The sequence below is a fragment of the Macrosteles quadrilineatus genome, unplaced genomic scaffold (genome assembly GCF_028750875.1).
Source record: "Macrosteles quadrilineatus isolate MER2022 unplaced genomic scaffold, UCM_ALF_1.0 Scaffold_6__1_contigs__length_79288215, whole genome shotgun sequence".
Lineage (NCBI taxonomy): Eukaryota > Metazoa > Arthropoda > Insecta > Hemiptera > Cicadellidae > Macrosteles > Macrosteles quadrilineatus.
The window spans coordinates 74,453,478-74,474,643 of record NW_026542599.1 but is presented as its reverse complement, the minus strand read 5'-3'; the positions used below and the strand labels follow the sequence as shown (position 1 = coordinate 74,474,643).

At 34.2% G+C, this 21,166-nt stretch overlaps 1 protein-coding gene across 1 annotated transcript; it reads left to right on the top strand.

Annotated features, from left to right (window-relative positions):
• Positions 1 to 209: 209 nt before the first annotated feature.
• LOC128996507 (tafazzin) lies at positions 210 to 20,211 on the top strand. The gene is made up of 5 exons (XM_054421884.1): positions 210 to 555; positions 11,871 to 11,999; positions 14,153 to 14,301; positions 15,207 to 15,431; positions 17,641 to 20,211. The coding sequence occupies exons 1-5, from the start codon at positions 411 to 413 to the stop codon at positions 17,812 to 17,814; spliced, it is 822 nt and encodes a 273-aa protein (XP_054277859.1). The 5' UTR covers positions 210 to 410; the 3' UTR covers positions 17,815 to 20,211.
• The last annotated feature ends 955 nt before the right edge of the window (positions 20,212 to 21,166 follow it).

Sequence of the window (21,166 nt, the reverse complement as noted above, 5' to 3'; positions counted from 1 at the left end):
ATAGATTAAACATAGGCCTACTCCTAGTTTATAAGAATGAGCGAATGAGCTGTTTGGCTGTCTAGAATCAAGGCCAGCGAACCGGCTGTAGAAATAAAAAATAGTTAAAACAGAATCAGCTGCTCGTCTCATAGTTTATACATGACCTTGGCTATCAGCTGTTATGTAATTAATTCAAGTAAGCTTCCTCCTAAACTCTCTACTTTAGCTGTTTAGCTTCCTGTTTTGCTGACTGTTGTTTCTGCTGTAGCTGTGTGTTCGTAACCTCGGACTCGGATGTGTTTATTAGAGTAAACTAACGTAAGTTACGGGTTATGTGAGGTTGAGTTGATGGTAGGGGTTTCTAATTGTGCTATTTTGATCAAAAGCGATGTCGTCCGGTGATAAGTCCTTCGATTAGACATTACTTTATGCGAAATAATTTTGGAAAAGGCTCCAAAATGGAGTTTAGGATAGACTGGATTTTTCCAACGCTTAGAAAGCCTTTTCTTTTTTGGAACATAGCTAGTTCCCTGACCGTTGCAGCTGTTGGTCTTTTTAGCAAACTTCTTATTGGTAAGTCTGTTTTAGATATACCTAAGTTATAGGTTCTAAGCCACCAGAGTGTTTAAAGCTAGCTATTGACACCTGAAAAATCAAGTCCAAACTTCAATTTATTAGCCCTAGTTCTGCCTATTCAATCTTGCCTTTTGTTTGTATTATAGCCTATTAGTATTTAGGTAGCACTACCAGGTATCTGAAACTTATCAGCTCAAAAAAGTGTGTAAAAGAAGAAGACCTAGGCCAATGTAGGAAATGTTACCTAGCCTTAATCCTGGATATCTCGAGATTCGTTAACTTATCTTGCCTAGATTTAAGCTTCTGAGGATAGCAGGCAAATGGTGGCCTCTTTTGGATAGCATTTGCCTACTTTGAGTTAAGTTAGGTGGGACTAAGTTTAGGCCCCCTACTGAGTAGGCCTATCTAAGTACCGGTAACTTAAGTAAGTTAAAAAACACCTTGGTTGACTTTTCTTCAAGTCAACAATGGTGGGTTAAAATGTTTAACTTATTGTTAGACTATTTTTATTCAAGGTAAACTATGTTTGAACCGTAAATTGATTAAAAAATTGCATGATCCCTCAATCCGTCAAGCACACTGCATGTTAAATGAAAAACTTTACAGTACCAACTTATCGCCGTCTACTTAAATATGGATTGTAATGCAAGCAAGTGTTGGATCTACAGAAGAAAGCCACTTGTATGACCATAAAATATCTTAATAGGCCTAGGGCCTGTCAAATAAGTTATTACTTACTCTGAACTTCCATGTAAATAAGCTAACTGAAATATTTCATAGAGACACAAATATTATTATTTTAACCGAAATAACTTATAACACTCTAATGTATCTTTCTAAAGCATGACATAGGCTAAGCTTTTTTTGAGTGTGAACTAACCTTCTTGTAATGGAATGAAAACAGCATGTTAACGTTTCAAGTTATAGGCTAACCAATTAGGCCCTAAGTCAATTGTTAATGTACATATCAAGTACTGTAACTTATTGGAGGAACAAGGATTTTAGTTGGAATAGATGCAAGATAACTTAAGTTCAGACTACTTTGGTTAGGCAGGCAAATAAATTGTTAGTTTCATAAATGTTTCCAAAAATCAGTTTTCGGCCTGACAATAAAATACCCCATGGACACAATTTATTAAATATTTAAAAAATACAGGCTTAAACTTAAGTTAAAAAAGTTATTTATTTTGGAACAATATAAACTAACTGGATAAAATGAATTTAAATTTGATGGAAGTGAAAACGGGATATGTAAAACACAATTTATTAGCCTATCCTATTTCAAACAATGTCGGCTATTTATGTGACAGGAGGAGTTGATCTCTAATTTGACGGTAAACTGTTTTGTTTATAATGTTTTACATTAGCAGTGTGAAAAGTAAGCCCTAGTAACCTACACATTTGAGATGATCCTTTTCCTGTTTGATAGACCATAACTTATTAGGCTAGACCTTGCAACTTTCATTCTGAAACTTAGTTACAACAAATTTTAACCAAAAACATATGTTTTGGCACTTAAAAATAAATTCCAAGAATGTTCAATCGAGCTGCGTAGACTCACAGTCAGCTGTTCCTGGTTATGTGCTCACAGTTCTCAAGTAGCGAGCTGTATGCTTATATGGGCGCCTGTGTGAAAGTTTAACTTTGTAAATCTAACTAGTAGCATAATAGACACCATAACCCAACTACTAAAAGCAGCTACCTACACAAAAAACTTGATTGCGGCAAATTTTCTTATTTAAAACCGTGTTGAATAGTCTCAAAACTTACTTATTGTACGACTCTGGTAAAGTTGGTGAGCGACTAAGTTTCGGAAACAAAGTTACATCGTACAGGCCGTAGATGATTTGGAGTTTTTCGACTTGTCCTTGAACTAACTATGTTTTCCAGGTTCAGGTACAGTAACATGACGAGAATGTAGTGCTTATGTTGGTATGTAAAGAAAGTTAAGTCTGACTATCAACAATAACCGCATCTAATGCTTGCCTAATATACTAACTGCCATTAACTCTAGATTCTGCAAGCAGATTTCTCATCCTGTTTAATCTAAAGCTGGTTTTGATGTGGATTTCATGTCCGGTAACCGGGTGTTGACTGATTTTTTCTCTCTGAAGCCATAAAGCCGGGTTTAACATTCGATGCCAGTAGGCGAGACAATTGTCTTAGGCCATTGTCATTACGTGGTTACCGAATTATTGTAGGCCAGGCAAATTGAAAAAACGTTGAACGAGAACCTGTTCACTTGAGGCCAACACTTGCCCAGGCATTATACTGTGAACTAGGGTACTATTGTCAAAGGCAAGGCAGCGCTATTGGCCTACACTGTTTACATGGCGCCAATTGTCAGGACAACTGGGTTTTCGAGGAGTGGAGGCCTCACTGGGCCCGGCTCATTGTCCTCAGTCTACTCCCGGAGACAACTGAATTTTGGGGCAATTGTGAGGGCAGTTGGCAAGGCAATTCGCCTGTTTTAAAGTGTTAACACAAAGCCAATAATTTCATGCCAGTCAGTTGTCTTCTGACAATTGTCTGGCCAACTGGCATCGTGTAATCCGGCTTAAGCCCTAGGCCACAGGCCAGTAACAGGCAGGTAAGTTGCCTCAGTGTATTCCTAGTTCTCCGAGGCAACCTGCCTGCCTGCTGGCCTTGTGTAAACGGGGCTTTAGGCCTGATTTTAAAGTAGGCTAAGTTTAATTGCACACACTTTAATTACTGGTTAAAATACAAGGAGGCAAGCAGTAAGCCTAACTAAAAAATTCTAAGTGGCGGTAATAACGTTTAAATTAGTTCAGTAAAACAACAGGAGTAGAAGTGGAAGAAATTAACGCCCACACACGTTATTGGACATGAACATACTTTGGAACTTATGCTGATCTACCAGGATGATAAATCTATATAGCCGAGTTTGCACGAAGCCAGTTGGAAGGTAGGTTTAACCTGAGACAACCTGCCTGAGGTAACCTCCCGGCCTGCTGGCCTCATGTTAATGTGGCTTAAAGAAACATGGTTCATCTGTGGTGGTACTTTGTCCATCAGTACTTAGTGCATGGGCTTGAAAGATGCATGTATATATAACGGGATTATTTTATTACGACAATATTATCATGATTATTTAAAAAAAAACTGTTATCTTGAATAAACTTATTAATTACATTCACATTCAATGATTATTACTTATGTTTCACACAATCACAAAATGGTTTTTTTTTACCAGAAATCTTTACAGTGATTGACTTTTAGAGGTACACAACACTTGCAGATGATTTAACTTTTAGTCCTTGGAGGCTAGCGGCCATCTTGGATGGTTTCATACAGCTGCTGAAGAGTTAATAATCATCCAAAAATATTTTTTCAAACTAAAGTGATTATAATTTAAATACCTAGGACACTATGAGATTAGGAATTTTCTTTGTAGTTTTAAATTGTTTTCCAAGGAAGTCCATGGAAGTAAACGGCAATCTAGGATTTGCCCGCCATAAGAGCAATTAATTTTGTTAATTTCAAACAGCCGCTGAAGGGTTATTTAACCATCTCAAAATATTTTTTCAAATACCAAAGTCATTGTAATTTAAATATCTAGGACACTGTGATAAGAAACTTTCTTTGTAGTTTTTTAGTTTAGTTAGAATGTCTAGGCTCCAAGGACCCTTTAGCTTGCCTAGGTATAGTACGTGACTAAACTTGTGTAGATTTCAAATACACTCAAGTACTTGTAGTGTTATAGTTTACTGAGTAACCAATGTAGGATCATGTTGTACTTATATTAGGCCTAAGCAACCGGATTCTAACAATATAACTTTGAGCTGATTTATATGAGAATAGAACTGTCAAATACAATAAATTGTAGCCTAAGTTGTCTTCTTGATTTGATCTCGTCATGCAACGGACAGATGATGGTTTATAAATGAGAACTCCGCTGTCAGTATTGATCAATGCTGTACAGTGTAAAGGAGGTGAGATAAGCCATACAAATTCCTCTGGCTTCCCAACACCAACACTTGGCTGGCCGTTGCAACTCCTGAACAAAACTGTCTTTCAACAATAAATGAAAGCCAGTCCCTCTGTAAAAGTTTAAAATAGATATTGGAGTTTTAAACTAATAACCGATTGGGCATATCACAACATACCGTATGCCCTTTGAAATAGATAATAAAGCACATGCGAGTGTGGAAATTTGACATTTATTTGGTTTATCTCAACCCAGTCTCAACATTATTTTTGCCATTTTCATAGCGAATTTCCCATATAGGGAATAAGCTATTACCGTAGGTCTCATGGTAAGACCTGGACCCAGAACCGATTTGCTTTTTTGTTTGGAGGTCCCAGGGGCCAAAAATAACATTTGTTCAGATTCATGTGTCTGTTAACAATAACTAAAAAAAATCTGTTAACAATAACTAAAAAAAATTATCCGATTTTGATAAAATTTTGTGTGTTAACCTACATCTATTCTAACAAATTCACAAACCAGCAACATCTATAGGAACGGGGTTTTATGGGGTGAAAATTAGATTGTATCATTTTTAACCCAAAAATATAATAATTTTACAATTTCTTTCTAAACCATTTCGTAGAGCTAAAAAAGAATTAAAAATATATCATATTAAAGCTCGGTGTTTTATGCCTAACAATTACAGAGAACATTTCAAAAAAAGTCTAAATTTAAAATTCCCATATTATTCTTATGTAGAATAAACTGTTGAATTTGCGTGTTATGGACATATTTTGATCAAATTTGGAAAATTTTTCTATTTCATAGTTAATAATTAACATTTTTTCAAAAGAAAAACATTGTTACCTTCCCTTTTGCAGCAAACCTATGCACTTGTTTTAAACTAATTATTTTTAGTTGAAATAGGTTTAATAAGTATGAAATTTTAGGGTGATATTTGAGTGAAAATCCAAGTCAGACAAATGGAAATTCGATTAATCTAGTCTGCATGTTTGCTGCGGCAGGGGTATTTCCTGTTGAAAACATTTGAGTTATTTTTTGCTGTAAGAATGATAAACTTGCAGTTTCTAATTTGAATTGCCAGCTTGTGTAATCCTCTAGATTTGAAGACTAAAGAGAGCCATTTTAACAAAAAAAATTTAGGCTACTTATTATTTTTGGTATTAGTTTTGCCTCTTAACTTTCCTCTAATAAAAGAGGTGAAATACAACTGACCTACGAATCCAATTTGTTTAACCTTAAATACAATACAATATTTTAGTAGGCTACTCTTGTTTACTATCCTAAAGAGAATTAAAAAAATTGTCTGCTAAAAAAACGTTCACACCTTCAAAACACCACCAATAATAGCCTACATCTTATTGTTAGTAAAAGCTAACTGCAGACTTTTTGAATTTATATAAACAAATGTTTATTCACTAGCATCCTGTGTCACTTCCTGACTTCTAAATCTGTGATATATACTTGAATTATATTTATAATTTTCTATTGCTCTGAGTTAAGTTGAAAATTAACCTATCTATTTTTCCGTTTTAATCATTAGCTTATCACTGACTTAAAATATTTTTCAAACAAACCTTGAACATATCTTTGTAATTAGTTTTTCCAAATATTAATGAAACATACTATGAAAACATAAAAATCTAACTTAAGTCATTTTATTCTTTACATTTTAAATTTTCTGACGTAGCTTGCAATCACTCTTGCAGATATTAAACCACATTTTGTTTACACGTTCAGCAGGTCTTTTCTCAGGGAGCATACTAAATAACATTACAATACTTTACTTGAATTCACTAAAACATCAATATAACATGCTATGAAAACACAAAACCTAAAGTAAGTCATTTTATTCTTTACATTTTATACAAATAACATTACAATAATTTACTTGAATTCACTAAACCATCATCAACTGTATAATGATAACCCCCATTTTCGGGTGGATGTAAACGAAAATGTATCATGACCATCTGTTTTGATGTAAACAAATGTAAACTGGAAAAAATTAAGATGATTTACAACAGCATTCAGCAGAAACATTTAGAAATTTTAAAATCCTATAGGACGAAGGGCTTTCACAACATGTAATCCAAACCCGCAAAAGGCATATCTAGAGGATACAAGCTTTAAATTGATACCCAATATGGCAATATGCCCATGAAAGTAACTATTTAAGGGTCGATTTGCTGCACAAAAAAAATCCAAGAAATTCTTTTAATAAATATAGATAGTTAAATAATTAGATTTTGAATTTTAAAAGCATCAACCAAACTTTGATAACCCAATAATTAGGACACATTATTCCAGAGGACACAGATATAACTTAGTCATAACTTAGCAATTGTTTTCCAAACTGTACCACAAACACCATAGTCAATAAAGGTTAGACAAATGTTGTGACTTGCATATGTCAACATCAGTGTCAACACACACGATTCTCAAGGACCAAAGTAAGACAAAAGTACATTTGAATCAACGACCTTCAATCTCGCTTATGTATGCATGAGACACATTGCGATCACTTAACCGGCAGGGTGTCACCCGCATAACAGCTTATGGTTAGATCCAAGGCAAACATATGGGAAAATAACATGAATGTTATGGGGAAAGTTGATGTAAACTAGTTTGTTTTTTTTTTGCACCAATAAAGACTTATCAGTGCTCCTAAACACCTTGAAACTTTTGATGTCTTAGATTCCTAGTCCAATGGGATTAAGTACATGGAATAAATGTATGTTTTGGCTGATTTAATGATTGACAGCTGCGGCTATAACGTACACACAAACTTTCACATTGTTCGTATGAAGTATGATATGTGTGTATCTGTTAGCACTATAACTCAACATATATCATAGTACTGAAATCTTACTGAAGATCTTCCCTTCTGTGAAATTTTTCAGTTTGAACAACAGTTTTAGTAGATTTTTGTGTTCATGGACAAACAGGCACACAGACAGAAACAAAATATGTTCAATAACTTTCCTAACAATACAAATATGTCTTTACGAGTTGTATTTTATTTTAAAACAGTGAAAGTACGCTTTAAAATCTCTTAAGCTTGCAGCCATTTTGCAAAAATAATACTCAACATGTACTAAAAGTTAAACCATGTTTTATGTAAAATGTAAACCGACATAGGCCTTATTATGTATGGATAAAGCAAAAAAATAATCAAAAATTTGATACAGTAGTTGGAAGTAAGACAATGTTATAACGTTGTATATACTGTTTACTATCAGTAGATTCTACCGTCGTAAATACAACAGTTTGATGAAGTTATCTCAGATAATGACTTCAAACACAATGTTAACCTAAATCCATTTTAATTGCTACTAAACAGTTGTAAAATATATTCACGTTCATTCTTAAACTGTTATTTCATAAAATATCACTGCTACAAGAACTGATAATGATAACAAATATTTAAAAAGTACAGTACCCTAGAATTTATGTGACCTTAAAAAAACTTATCTACTACTGAAGGTTAGACAGCTCTTTTTATCTGTCTATACTTTTTCACTCATTGTAACTATTATGTCATGCTCATTGATGAATATGATCTGTAAAAAAGGCAGGTTTTTTTAGATAATCATCTACTTTTTTGCACATTATGTTTATACTTGGATATTATATAGCTAATGATTTTTAGAAGCTGTGTAACTTAAGTGTTCTATTGGCAGCGCAAAAAAGTTATCAAAATAATAGATTTTCTTGATCTTTTGAAACCCTGTACTAGTCAACACAAGTGAATAAATTAAGTTCATTATACCTAAATTGTATTTTTAAATTGAAAATATAAATAACTACCTAGTGTACCTGTTGCTCGAATTCGAGCAATTGCGAAGTATTACAGGTGTAATTTTAAAACGAATAACAGTCATAATTTCCGATGACTTTGAAAGAGTCAACTCAAAGGTTGTAGAATTACTCACGATGTATATAACAGTTTGATATAATCAACATTTTTTGTTATATCTTATAATTTTTCAAAAGCTGATCTTTTTTGTTTTTCCTTAAATTGCAACTAAAATATTAACAGCAATTAAGTTATTCAGCTGATCATAATGTAAACAAACATGTTCTTTATAAGGATAACATGGGAACTTTAAAAGCCACTGGGGCAGAGTCCAAGGCACTTTAATTTTGGTATATAATATGTAAGGTTTAATCTTAAAACAAAAAAGCCTTATTGTTCACAAAGTTTCATGCAGCGTATTAATAATACTGTATAGATAGACACCTCGTTCATATGACCCAATCTTGCTGGCTTGTGAACTCATTAAAGTTTATCTGCCCTACACCTTCATGCTAAATTTGATCAAAATCGGACAAAAAGTATTCGGGCTATCGCGTTTACAGACACATATTTATAAATAGCCTACTTTATTTTAACGAATAGTGTTTTTGGTCTCCGGGGAGATCAAAATGAAAAAGGAAATCAGTCCTGGGTCTAGGCCTTACCATGCCGTCTACTGCAATAGCTACTTCCCTTTATGAAAATTCTCGCTGAACTGTAGTCTATGGACTTTTTCTTTGTTTAACTAAATTGCTACATTTGTTAATTCATTGATTTAATACGTTCATTACTAAACTTCACTCAACACTTTTTGCACAGTTTGCCAATAGGAAACAACTTTCCTGTTCACTTTCGTATTCACATACACTAAACAGATTTTAAGGCTTGTGTATATTTTGAGGATGTTCTGTATTTTAACCTCTTTAGTCTCATCAGCTTAAGGAAATCATTTGAAATCAGTAATCAAAGGCTATCAGCTCTGAAGCTAAGGGTCATTAAATAATCATGACAGAGGCTACTCAGCAATTGACCTAAATGATATTTGCTGCTGTCACTAACAATGCAATTCATCGACCATTAACTACTGAGGAACTGTTACTAAATTCATAAATCATGCTGTTTTGTATATATTAAAAAAAGTGTTTTGTGTTCAATACCTATTTTTTAATATTTGAAGAGTTGACTAAAATAGAAAAGTTGAGTGTGGTGTATGGTAAACAGGAGTTTTATAAACCTTAATTACTAATAAACCTTAAATATTTACCTATAGTATATGAATAGTATTGATTACAATAAAACCAGATAGATTGGAGGATTTAATCTGGATTAAGTGCAGTGCTTAATAATCCTTTGATGCCAGGTTGAGAAATAGACACGCTTACCACAGCCTAAGTTTCAAGTTTTAAGTTTTTAGTTTTATGATACTTTGTAAAACAAGTTTTGTATACAGGGTGTTGAAAATGTCTGGAACCAACATTATATCTGGTGAGTGGTTAAAGAAAAACAAATGATATTTTGTGTACGGATATACTATGGTTTTACCTATCTTTTGGTGCCTTATGAAAATGTTTACCACTTATAGGGAACGTCCTGTGGAGGATGCAGTAAAAAGTTTTAATGGAAGCCTATGGTAAATGATACATCATTTTAAAGGCCATTTTTTTCTGAGTAAGGAGCCACAAGTTTCATCTCAAAAGGACCACCCTAGCAAAAATGGCGACTGTTTGAAATTTAAAAAAACACTTATAGGGAACGGAATTTTTAAATTTCAAACAGTCGCCATTTTTGCTAGGGTGGTCCTTTTGAGATGAAACTTGTGGCTCCTTACTCAGAAAAAAATGGCCTTTAAAATTATGTATCATTTACCATAGGCTTCAATGAAAACTTTTTACTGCATCCTCCACAGAACGTTCCCTATAAGTGGTTATTTAAATTTCAAACAGTCGTCATTTTTGCTAGGGTGGTCCTTTTGAGATGAAACTTGTGGCTCCTTACTCAGAAAAAAATGGCCTTTAAAATGATGTATCATTTACCATAGGCTTCCATTAAAACTTTTTACTGCATCCTCCACAGGACGTTCCCTATAAGTGGTAAAAATTTTCATAAGGCACCAAAAGATAGGTAAAACCATAGTATATCCGTACACAAAATATCAGTTGTTTTTCTTTAACCACTCACCAGATATAATGTTGGTTCCAGACATTTTCAACACCCTGTATAGTAATTTTGTAAATATTAGTATAACGACGCAATCTATCCGATATACTTCGGTCAAAGATTAAGACAACAAGTATTCAAGTAAGTAAGTATTTAATGGTCTGGATTATCTACAAATGAATGGCCCACGATAACCACTAAGCTATTGCTGTTTGTTTTACTTTAAGTTATCCTTTACCTGTATAATAGTAAAGTGAGCATAGTGTTATTTTTCTTATTAATATGGAAAGTAGTTATTTATGCTAGTCCTGGTCACATTCATTTTTTTCATATCTGTATACTGGTGGTGTATTGAAACATGAACAGTTGTTGATAAATTCCACGGATTGATGAGCTATTAACCTGCCAACCGACTAAATAAGCTCCGAGTAATAATGCATTCGCTCTAGTTTACAATTAATTTGGTGATGGAGTTAAACTGTTGCCAATATAGAGGTTACAGTGTTATATTAAATTATCGTTTGGATAAATATTTACGTGCAGCATAAGCAAGGTTTTAAATTACCAAAACATTTACCAAAGATGTTCTACCTGTAATCTGGGTAAAACAATGAGAAAAGGGGAAAACAAAAATTAAACAAAATCCAATTAACTAAATGCATAGAAATCATTACTCACAAATAAAATGGATAATCTTTTAGTAAATAACGATAATGGTCTAATTCAAAATGTAACATTACTAAATTCCGGAAATCTACAAAGTTTTAAGTTAAACCTAGGTCATATTTCATTTTTATACCTATATAACCTATTTTTGTAATTTTACCTTTAAATGTACTTAAGAGACCCAGATAATGCGCTAATATCTCCAGTATATTTCCAGTTCCTCTTGAAGAAGGGGAAATTAGTTTCTTGTGTTTTGTTCTTTACCCCAAATGAGTAGGCGCACTCATGGAGATTGTTTTATGGAGATTAAATTTCAAGTTTAAGTTTTGGGTGAAATATTAGTTTTGGGTCCCGCAGTGATGAGGGGGTGTCCGTGTGTTTGTGTGTGAACCTGTAGTCTGATTTTTGTGAAACTTGGTATGAGAGTACTAATCCATGGTATCTCAGGTTTTTTTATATATATTTTTACTCTGATATTAAATGGTAATCTTTCCATAACAACTAGTTAAGATTGGGAAGCAACTGTATTCAAACCCAAATGAATGAATGTTCAGTGTGACAATGTTTTGTAGATTTGTTACTGAATAAGATCAGCTGTTTCTTTAGCCAGGACCACTAGCACAATCAAGGTTCAGTTTTGAACCATAAAAATCTGTTTTGCCCAGGATCGAACCTGTATACTTTAGTTCAAGGCGAGTACTACCCACTAAATTATTTGCTTTATGATTGTGATTTCAGGATGGATGAACAAATCAAAAGCGTACAACATAGAGTTGTTTCACAAACTGCTGGACAGTCGTCCCAGGAACGTTCCGTTGCTAACAGTGTCCAACCACCATTCGTGCTTCGACGACCCTGGCATCTGGGGTAAGCTCTAAGTTGAGAAAATTATCTAAGTTATATTTAAGTAGTTGTAATTTGTCTGCGTGTTTGGAAACAGAAGCAGGAATTGTTTATGCCCGGGAAATAAAATAGATTTTTGTTTGGCAATTTACTTTGGTAGGCCTACTTGTATTTTAGAGACCACACCTAAATTGATTAAATAAAACCCTTAGGTTATGTTAGGTCACAGAGAAGTAAGATACAGAGGAAACATGCTTATGGAACAACCGTTTTAGCTCTGGAATGGTGGGGGGGGGGGGGATATATTAGGCCGGGGAACCAAGAGGTACCCGAACAGCTACTGTTTACAACAATTGTTGTACCACACAGGCTCTTCCTACAGCGTGAGCGCTGTAGTACGTGATAGCGAGGGGAGAGAGGAGAGCGGAAGGGGACGACCAATAGAATTTGAACTAGACCCAAGCGACTAGTGCTAGTCTCGACTTAAGTGTACCATTGCATGTTTCCTCTGTATCTAACTTCCCTGTGATAAGGTTAGGAAGATTTTTTATTTAAACAAATTAAAATCTTATTTAAAAGTTGATTTATCAGTGTGGTCGGTATAATACGAATCTGTGCTTTATAACAGAGCTGGAAACTAGTATTGAAAAAGTCCAAGTGTTACTATAAAAAAGATACAATTGCAATAGTTTCTAGAAATTGGCTTATCTGGACGTAATTTCTGTAGAACGTAACTGATCTGAACTATTTAATATTTCTTTATATTGATTGAGATGATAATTAAAATTTACAATTGCTATTTTAAAGGATCCTCGCCCAACCAAGTTTCATTTTGCTCTTTTATGTAACACCTAATGATACAATTTTGTTGTCTTGATTATTTTTTTATTTGTTAAAAGTATTTGCAATTCAATACTTCAATAAGTATGTGCGTTGTAGCATCTACAATTCAAAATGTATATACTTAAATGCTAAGGTAACCTGAACCTCCCCATTGGCCCTACAGGGTTTCAAAATCAGCGCGCTCCAAGAGGGGTTATATAAATTTGAAATGATTTATATCCTAAAAAGTTGAATAAAGCTGAATAGTTCAAACAAAGGAAACTCAACAGACTGGAAATTATGAAAAAGTTACTTCAGCTCATATCATACTCAGTAAATGTATCATCCTAATCTAGATAGATGTGTTTTATCATATTAGGTCTATTATCCCATGCCAAAAAACTAAACAAATGAACCAAAAATATACAAATATATCTGTGTTATTGGTCTGACTACTTATGGTGTAAAACTGTTTGTCATGGTCAATAAACCTAAAAGTTTGTTGGTTGGAAAAATTAACGTTTTAAACATTTTTCCCTACCTCTACTATACCTTATGGTAATCTATTATTTTGATTCAAAATACTGAATTTCATTACTGAAAGAGCCTGAATGAATGTTGATTAAAAGACGTTAATCAAATATGTGTTATCTCAGCAGGAAACAATTCAATCTCTGAGTCAAAAGTCGTGAAGATAATCATGCCTTGATCAGCTTGACAAGTAACAATGGGACGCACTCATTTTCTTTGAGGAAAATTCTGAAAATTTAAAATACATTTATAATTAAATTTTGTTGCCTCCTAAGTTTAAATTAGTTAATATGAAGCACTCTGAAAACATTGCTTTAAAAAAAACGTTGACTTTAAGTCACATTCGTTTAATTAAAAAAGGGTATGGATGTAAAATAATCCACTGAGAGTAGTTAAATGTTTAAGTTTAATAAATTTAAACTTTAAAAAGCTACTAATCAGGCATCTGTCTTTAAGTGATTTTATTTTTAGTGTGCAACTGGCTGAAGTCTAGCAGTCCAGGGTGTGAAATGTGTGATACATATTAATTGCCCTTTTGAAAAACTGTAGAAGACACTCAGTAAGCTGGAATTTTTTTTGCATTGCTAAAGTCCCGTCCTCATCAGATTTTTTTGTGCCAGATGGTGGATAAGCTTACAGACAAAATACAGGACTTCCTGAAGCCCCACACTAGACTTTCTACATCCCCTCTGTCCTATAGGACACTAGCATGGAATTGTTCATCTATTACTTCAAGCCAGGCCTTTAAATTACACCACTAGTGTGGAGTCTTGTGCAAGAATAGTAAGTTTAGTCTTCCGTTCTGAGCATGTTTTGTTCTGCAGGCTTGCTGAGTTGGAAGCACCTGATTAGTCGCAACACGATGAGATGGTCTCTCGCTGCCCACGACATCTGCTTCACCAATTCTTTCCACTCGTACTTCTTCATGTTGGGAAAATGTATACCTGTCATTCGTGGAAAAGGGGTGTATCAGGTACGATACTTAGGTCTCAATACTCTCGAACTAGTCAAAATTCAGGAAATTATTTCTGTACGCTAAGTCTCAGGATCCTGAAAAACTTAGACAACTTATCTGTCACATAAACAGATTGTGATATGTTATTTTGTTTGATTTCATAAACAGTAAAATCTCTCACATTTGTTGGGTGCAGGTCCCCACTAGTCAGGACACAATTTAGTTTGAATAATTAAGATGAGAAAAGAAGTGAAATGAATAAACCTGTGTACAGTAAATACACTAAAAGATATCTTCATGAAACTGATTTTTGTGTTTTAAGTTTTAATGAAAAAAGTTTAAGTAAAACCACCCCATTCCCATGTAATCGTGGCGTAGCTTCTGGATCACTATGGTTTATTAGGAAATTACAAAAGTATATTACCAAGTATTGCCAACTGATACTGTCTTGTAGTTGAACTATTATGGTCTCGTGTCCCATTGACAATGGTTTAATGGTAGAGTGTAAAGACTGAACTTCCACCAGCTACACACACACTTTTAATTAGTTTTTAATCATGACCCCTTGTGTTTCGTGTATCGTACGACGAATCTTCACACTGTCCAGGTTGAAGATGATTCTCGCTTAATGTCCACGTAAACTTGAAAATTAAGCTCTTCAAAGACATGTTAGTTTAACTATAATAACAGGATTGTTTGGCAATATTTAAGGTAATATAAAATACTATTGTAATAAAACTTACCAAAAAAGTCCAAATTATAAATTACTGTACTGCTCGTTTTAGTGGAGGTCCAGTCATATAACACCTAAGATTAGATAAGTATTGATTTTAAAACAGAATAATAAGGCAATGTCCAAGTAAACATACATTTTTGTGGTATTAGTTGTATTGAATAATTGAGATTATCGTCACCTGTTGTAGGACGCCGTCAACTTTTGTATAGAACAGCTAGGCCGGGGTCAGTGGGTCCATGTGTTTCCTGAGGGCAGAGTCAACATGACTAAGGAGTTTATCCGACTCAAGTGGGGTGTCGGCAGAATGATTCTGGAATCTCCGGTCACTCCGGTAGTCATCCCTATCTGGCACATCGGGATGGACGAAGTCCTGCCTAACGATCCACCGTACATCCTCAAAACCGGGAAGAAGGTAAATATTTCTTGGAGTAATCATCGATCAAAGATTAAATTGGAACATGTGGATAAAAAGTTAAGATCATTCTTGTTTGGTTTTTTATTTATTTTGTAGATTGCATTGATTAATATTAGAAAAATAGTATATATTTCCCTTATAGGATCTATCTTGAGGTATGGGGAAATTCAACAAACACTAACACTAAAAAGACGTTTTCAATGAAAAAAAAAAATCACTAGAACTTTTGGAAACACTTAACTTTAGAGCTTCTCTTGTAAAAAACTACTTTAAAATCAGCCCATATTAAATTTTTCCAGTGGAGGCTGAGGGACTGGAGTGTAAAAAAAAACCCTAGTGAAAATGGAGCTTCATGGTTCTTCCCAAATTTAATTTATAAAATTTGCAAACACTTAGTTAACATTGAGACTTATAAGAGGGGCTTGGGCCCTCCTTGGTCATATTATTGATGGACGTCCATGAGTACAGAACTAAAAACAAAAACATCTACAGTTTAGGGGACATAGGATAGCAAAATTTGGAAAAAACCCCTTTACAGTGTAAAAATTATAAATTTACCACAGCTTTAAAATTTTAACAATTGGCAGTGAATGTTTTAAATGTTAAATTAAAACTAAGAAAATTATAACTATAATAATTATAATAATAATACTGGATAAAGTGTATTATTTCACCCCATACTTAGCAGACACCTCTCAGGGTTGATAAAATTGTACATTTGTGTTGTTGTTTATCTGTTAATAGAAATGTTTTTCCTAATTAATTATGTTCGAAAGTAGATTAAGTATTATTGTATTTATTGTAAGTATGTATGAGCAAACAGATTGAGATTACATTATAAAGTAGATTAAATTAATTGACTTAACACCAGTTCCTGCTATAAATATTTTATGTACAGTAGACTCCCTCCTTTGACTATTAATACAACAACCTCCCTCTTATCCGGACTCCTCGGGACCTAGGCCATTCCGAACAACAGGTTTTCCGGTTAAACCGACTTTGCCAAAAACACGTTAAAACGGACCGTTTAAATGCATACTGTATAGACATAGACATAGACATAGACATATTTTATTCATGAATTAAGTACAAATTATACAATGTACATCTCAATCGTCAAATACATTATAATGGTATAGTAGCATTTAAATCAAAACGAAAAATTATTTAAATAGTTAAATCTATTTTATTCTAAATATTTAAACAAATAAGTCAAATAAAAATGCCATGTTGAATGAGATCAGGCAGACAGGAATTCTTCGGTACTGTAAAACTCACCTTCCACCAAATAATTTTTCAGTAGTTTCCCAAAACCATTAGAACCCAACCTTGAACTGCACTGCTTTACTTCTTCAGGAAGCCTATTAAAGAAAAATGGGCCCGAAAAATTTGCATTCCTTTCAGAAAGGGTCAGACGATGACATGGAGTACGAAGATCTTCTCCATGCCTAGTGGGGTATCTATGACATTGACCAACCGATGGAATATCCTTCAGATGATTTACTGCAGACATTATTGCTCTGTAGATGAATATAGAAGGCAAAGTTAAAATGTTGTTCTCCCGGAAGACTCCTCTGCATGAATGGAGTGGTGGTAAGCAATTGAGGATACGCACTGCCCTTTTTTGTACGGTAAAGACCTTATCACCATGGGAAGAACCACCCCAGACTTCAATACCATAAGTCATGACTGAGAAAAAACAACCATAGTAGACTGCAACTAACATTTCCCAGTCAAGAAGAGGTTGCAACGTCCTAAGTGCATGGCAGATGCGGTTCAACTTGCAACAAAGCTGTGATACATGATTGGACCATGACAACATTTTATCCACAGTTAGACCTAAAAATTTCACAACAGAGCACTCTTCTATCTCGAACTTATTCAACGAGACGGATTCAGGAATCTTATTGAGAGTTAGGAATTGCATGAAAACGGTATACCACCCCTATATTTTATTTGACTTAAATTTTGGAGAGCATTGTATTTAGACACGTGATCACTGGTCTCAAATCTTTCCCACGAGAACTGTCGTTTCAGTACTGCCCACTTCCTGCCGATCTAGTCCGGTTAGACCGATGTGCTGATAAAAATTGTCCGGCGAAAGAGTTGTCATTTCCGCCGAGTGCAGTCCGGTTAAAAGGTGTCCAGATAAGAGGAAGTGTACTGTAACGTTTTTCTTTTTTTAAATAAATGTTTTGATTTAAAGGTGACCTTCAACTTCGGCAACCCCATCGAGCTGTCGCCCCTTCTCGAGAAACTGAGGGTGTCCAAGTCCAGCGAGGAGGAGGCGAGGAAAGCCATCACAGATAAAATACAAGAGGAACTGCTCAGGTTAAAGGAGACAACCGAGGCGTTACACGAGGAGCACTTTCGGTCGTGACCGAACAGTCGTTAAAATTAGTCCTCATTCCCTCCCTCTGCAGAGTGCCTAGAAAGTTTTGTTTAGTTTTTATCGGATTCGTCCTCGATCGCTGTTGTCCGAGCCACTTTACAGCTTGACAACGAGTCAAAGGAGCTCGAGTATGATCGTATACACGTGACATATTGTACGGTTTTAACGCATTTATCGCGACTCTTTGTTTTATCAAGTTACAGCTGGTTTTTTTATTTTTTTACTAGATTTAAAAATTTACCTTTTATGCTTATAACCCTGTCAAAACATGATATTGTAGTTTAGAACATAGCAGTATTGTGGAAGTACTTTAAACTGGATACATAATTGGAACATGTGTGGTTAGAAGCAATTCGTATAACGTTTACATTGTTTAAACCGATTATTTGACATTTGTTGGTGGTTGATTTGTAAAGCAATGTTACATGGCTGTGACAAGTGTATTGTTGCTGTGTTGGAATATTCTAAAGGTTATAAACCTGGGCAGAAATAGACTTACTATAAAAGTCAATTTGAATTTGGTAAAAGTTGCTTAAAAGCATCAAACATAGATAAATCTGTACAAGCAACTTTCATGGAAAATTTACACGTTGATTGTCCTGAAGTGAAGAGTTTGGTTGGGAAACATTTAATCGTTGACTGTTCTTCTACATTAAGTAATCAAAACATCCTTAACATCACTGCAATGCAAACAAGTATAGACCTGAACAGTTTTTAGGGAAATACAATTTCCCTTAAACATGATCATTTTAATTGAGAAAGGCGAGCGGTGCTTCTGTTTTAAATTTATAAATGAATAGCCTAAAGTCAAACTAAGTGATTTTCTTTAAACTATATTTGAAATCTATTTCAGCTTTTGTACAGTTTAATATTTTGTGTCTATAAATATGATGTTATTGTTTTTGTATTTATCAGTTAAAAAAATGTATAACTACATATTATTCATCCATGAAGTGTGTAAACATATACTACAACCTTTACGGTTTTGCATTTTTATCAGTAAACCTAAAAGGTACTATTTAGTTTTTTGTGAAGTGTGGGCATTAGGCACCCTGTACAAGGTTTTGCTGGAAGGTATTTGGTGTAGGTATGATAAGTGGTTTTGAGTTTTAAGAAGTGGAAATGTTTTACTTAAAACTTACCTGGATTTAGTTTTTATTGTTTTGTATTACCTTTGTGTGAATAATTGCTTTAAGTTTTTTGACAAAAAGAGTTTTAAATGTTAATATAGACATTAATATTGTGGATCTTCTCACTTCTATCACCCATCTTAGATTTCCCGTGGTATTTTTTTTACAGTCATCATGTAACTTAATTTTTTTTTCTATTTAATTAAATCTTATGATTTTTTGGTTATAAATATGTATGTTATTACACCCTTATAATTAAATATTTTGATAATGCTGAGAAAGATTCATTGATTTGTTTGATAATTGTAAAGGAATATTTTAGAGTTATGATTCAATGATTTGGTGTATGCTTTATTTTACTCAATGATGATTGCTGATTTGTTTTCTTAAAGGTCAGCCCACACCTTTATAGTAATTATTTTCATTTCCCCACTAGATAAATCTTCATAGGTAGTGCTATAGATGTTTTGTTTTGTAGCACATGAATTGTTGACATATGTTTTGCTGCTTTACTACAATGTTTAAAAAAGCTTTATTCTTTTATAATCGATCCTTGTTGTAAACCTTGTATACTTAACATTTTAAGATCAAAACCGTTACGAAACAGTTTGAGCAATTTGTTTTTTCTATGGACCAATTTTGGGTCCTATCAGTTGCCATGAGTTTTATTACACAATATGATTATTACGATATTTTTGTATAAATGAATGTGCTATATTCAAGTTTTAGTCTTCTACATAAAGATAGTATTTGTGTCTAAGAAAATGGAAATTAAAATACGTTCGATGTTTTTCTGGAGTTTCAATATGACAAAATAAAATATTTAAACCGCTTGTTTACAAACATATTCATTGGTAAGTAATTGATACATAAATACATTTGGTACCTCACATAGTAAATATTGTTGTCAGTGGTACCAAAAGTATTTTTCAAGCTGCAAGATTATCCAGGACTAAGATTTTCAAATCGAAACTTGTTGCAAAATCAACTTTGTTTTTAATGATTTGAGATTTACTGGTTCAAAACCAAGCTATGAAACCTGTAAATTATTTGTTATAGATCAATCGTTAATTTGATATAGTTTACATTGATAAGTGATGATTTTTAAGTTCAGGCAATGAATCTGTACAGATTGTTAAGGGTAGAGATAATTTCAGTTTGTTTTGTTGTTATTTATTGTTATCGCAATACATAGGAAAAATGGTTGTAATTGTTGTATTAGAAAGTAATATTAAAGAGTTCAAAGTTAATGAAATCTTAAATTCTTAATCCCCATTAGGGTGAATATTGTTATGTTACGGCTCTTTCAAATGAGGCCACCAGTCGCCCTGCCGCAGCTTAAACATTGTTTTAAATGGGAGCCTTCATACATGGCCACCCAGGACATAGTGGACGAGCAGTTACTCCTTGCGCAACTGCGAGCCGGCAACCGTAGTGGTGGCCACTCGTTGCGAGTTACTGGAATAAATTGGGAGTTTTCAGACATCCACTAGTGGCCACCACCAAAATCATGGAATCTCCCATTTTGGGTTTAAATGAAGTAGCTGTATCATGTGGTGGTAGTATCTGTATATAACATCATAGACAAAAAGAATTAAATAGACTGTCAGCTGTGCTGTGGTTACCATGATTACTATAGGTTCTGGCGCACACCACTGGGAGCGCCGTGTAGTTACGTAGCGCGTAGGCTGAACTACATGGAGCTCTCAGTGGTGTGCGCCAGAACCTATGGTAACCGCAGCACAGCTGGCGGTCTATATTTAATTCTTTTTGTCTATGATAATATACAGGGTGTCCCACGTAAGGTGTTTTAAATTGATTACGGAAAAACTACGGAATAGATGTAGTGTACAAGGTGTATGGCATACTGATATAAATCGGAATTAGGTGCTGAGACAAGCTCCGTGGCTTGTATAATGTTAGACCTGAGCCTGTGATCGATTCCTAGACTTTCAGAGCCCCCAACCTATGTTTGCTGCTATCAAAATTGATTGTAAAACCTTGCTGGGGTACAGAGGACGGATATCTTTTACCAAGACCAGAAAGCAAGCCAAGCCAGCTTTGATTACACTAACTCAACTGCTAATATTGAGACCTTTCAAACTAACCTCTTTAAAGTTGCTAAAAGAGAATCCAGAATTGTAGAATAAGGAGGATAGCAGCTAGGTTACCATGAATTAGTACAGGTAGGCCATAGAACATAACAGAAA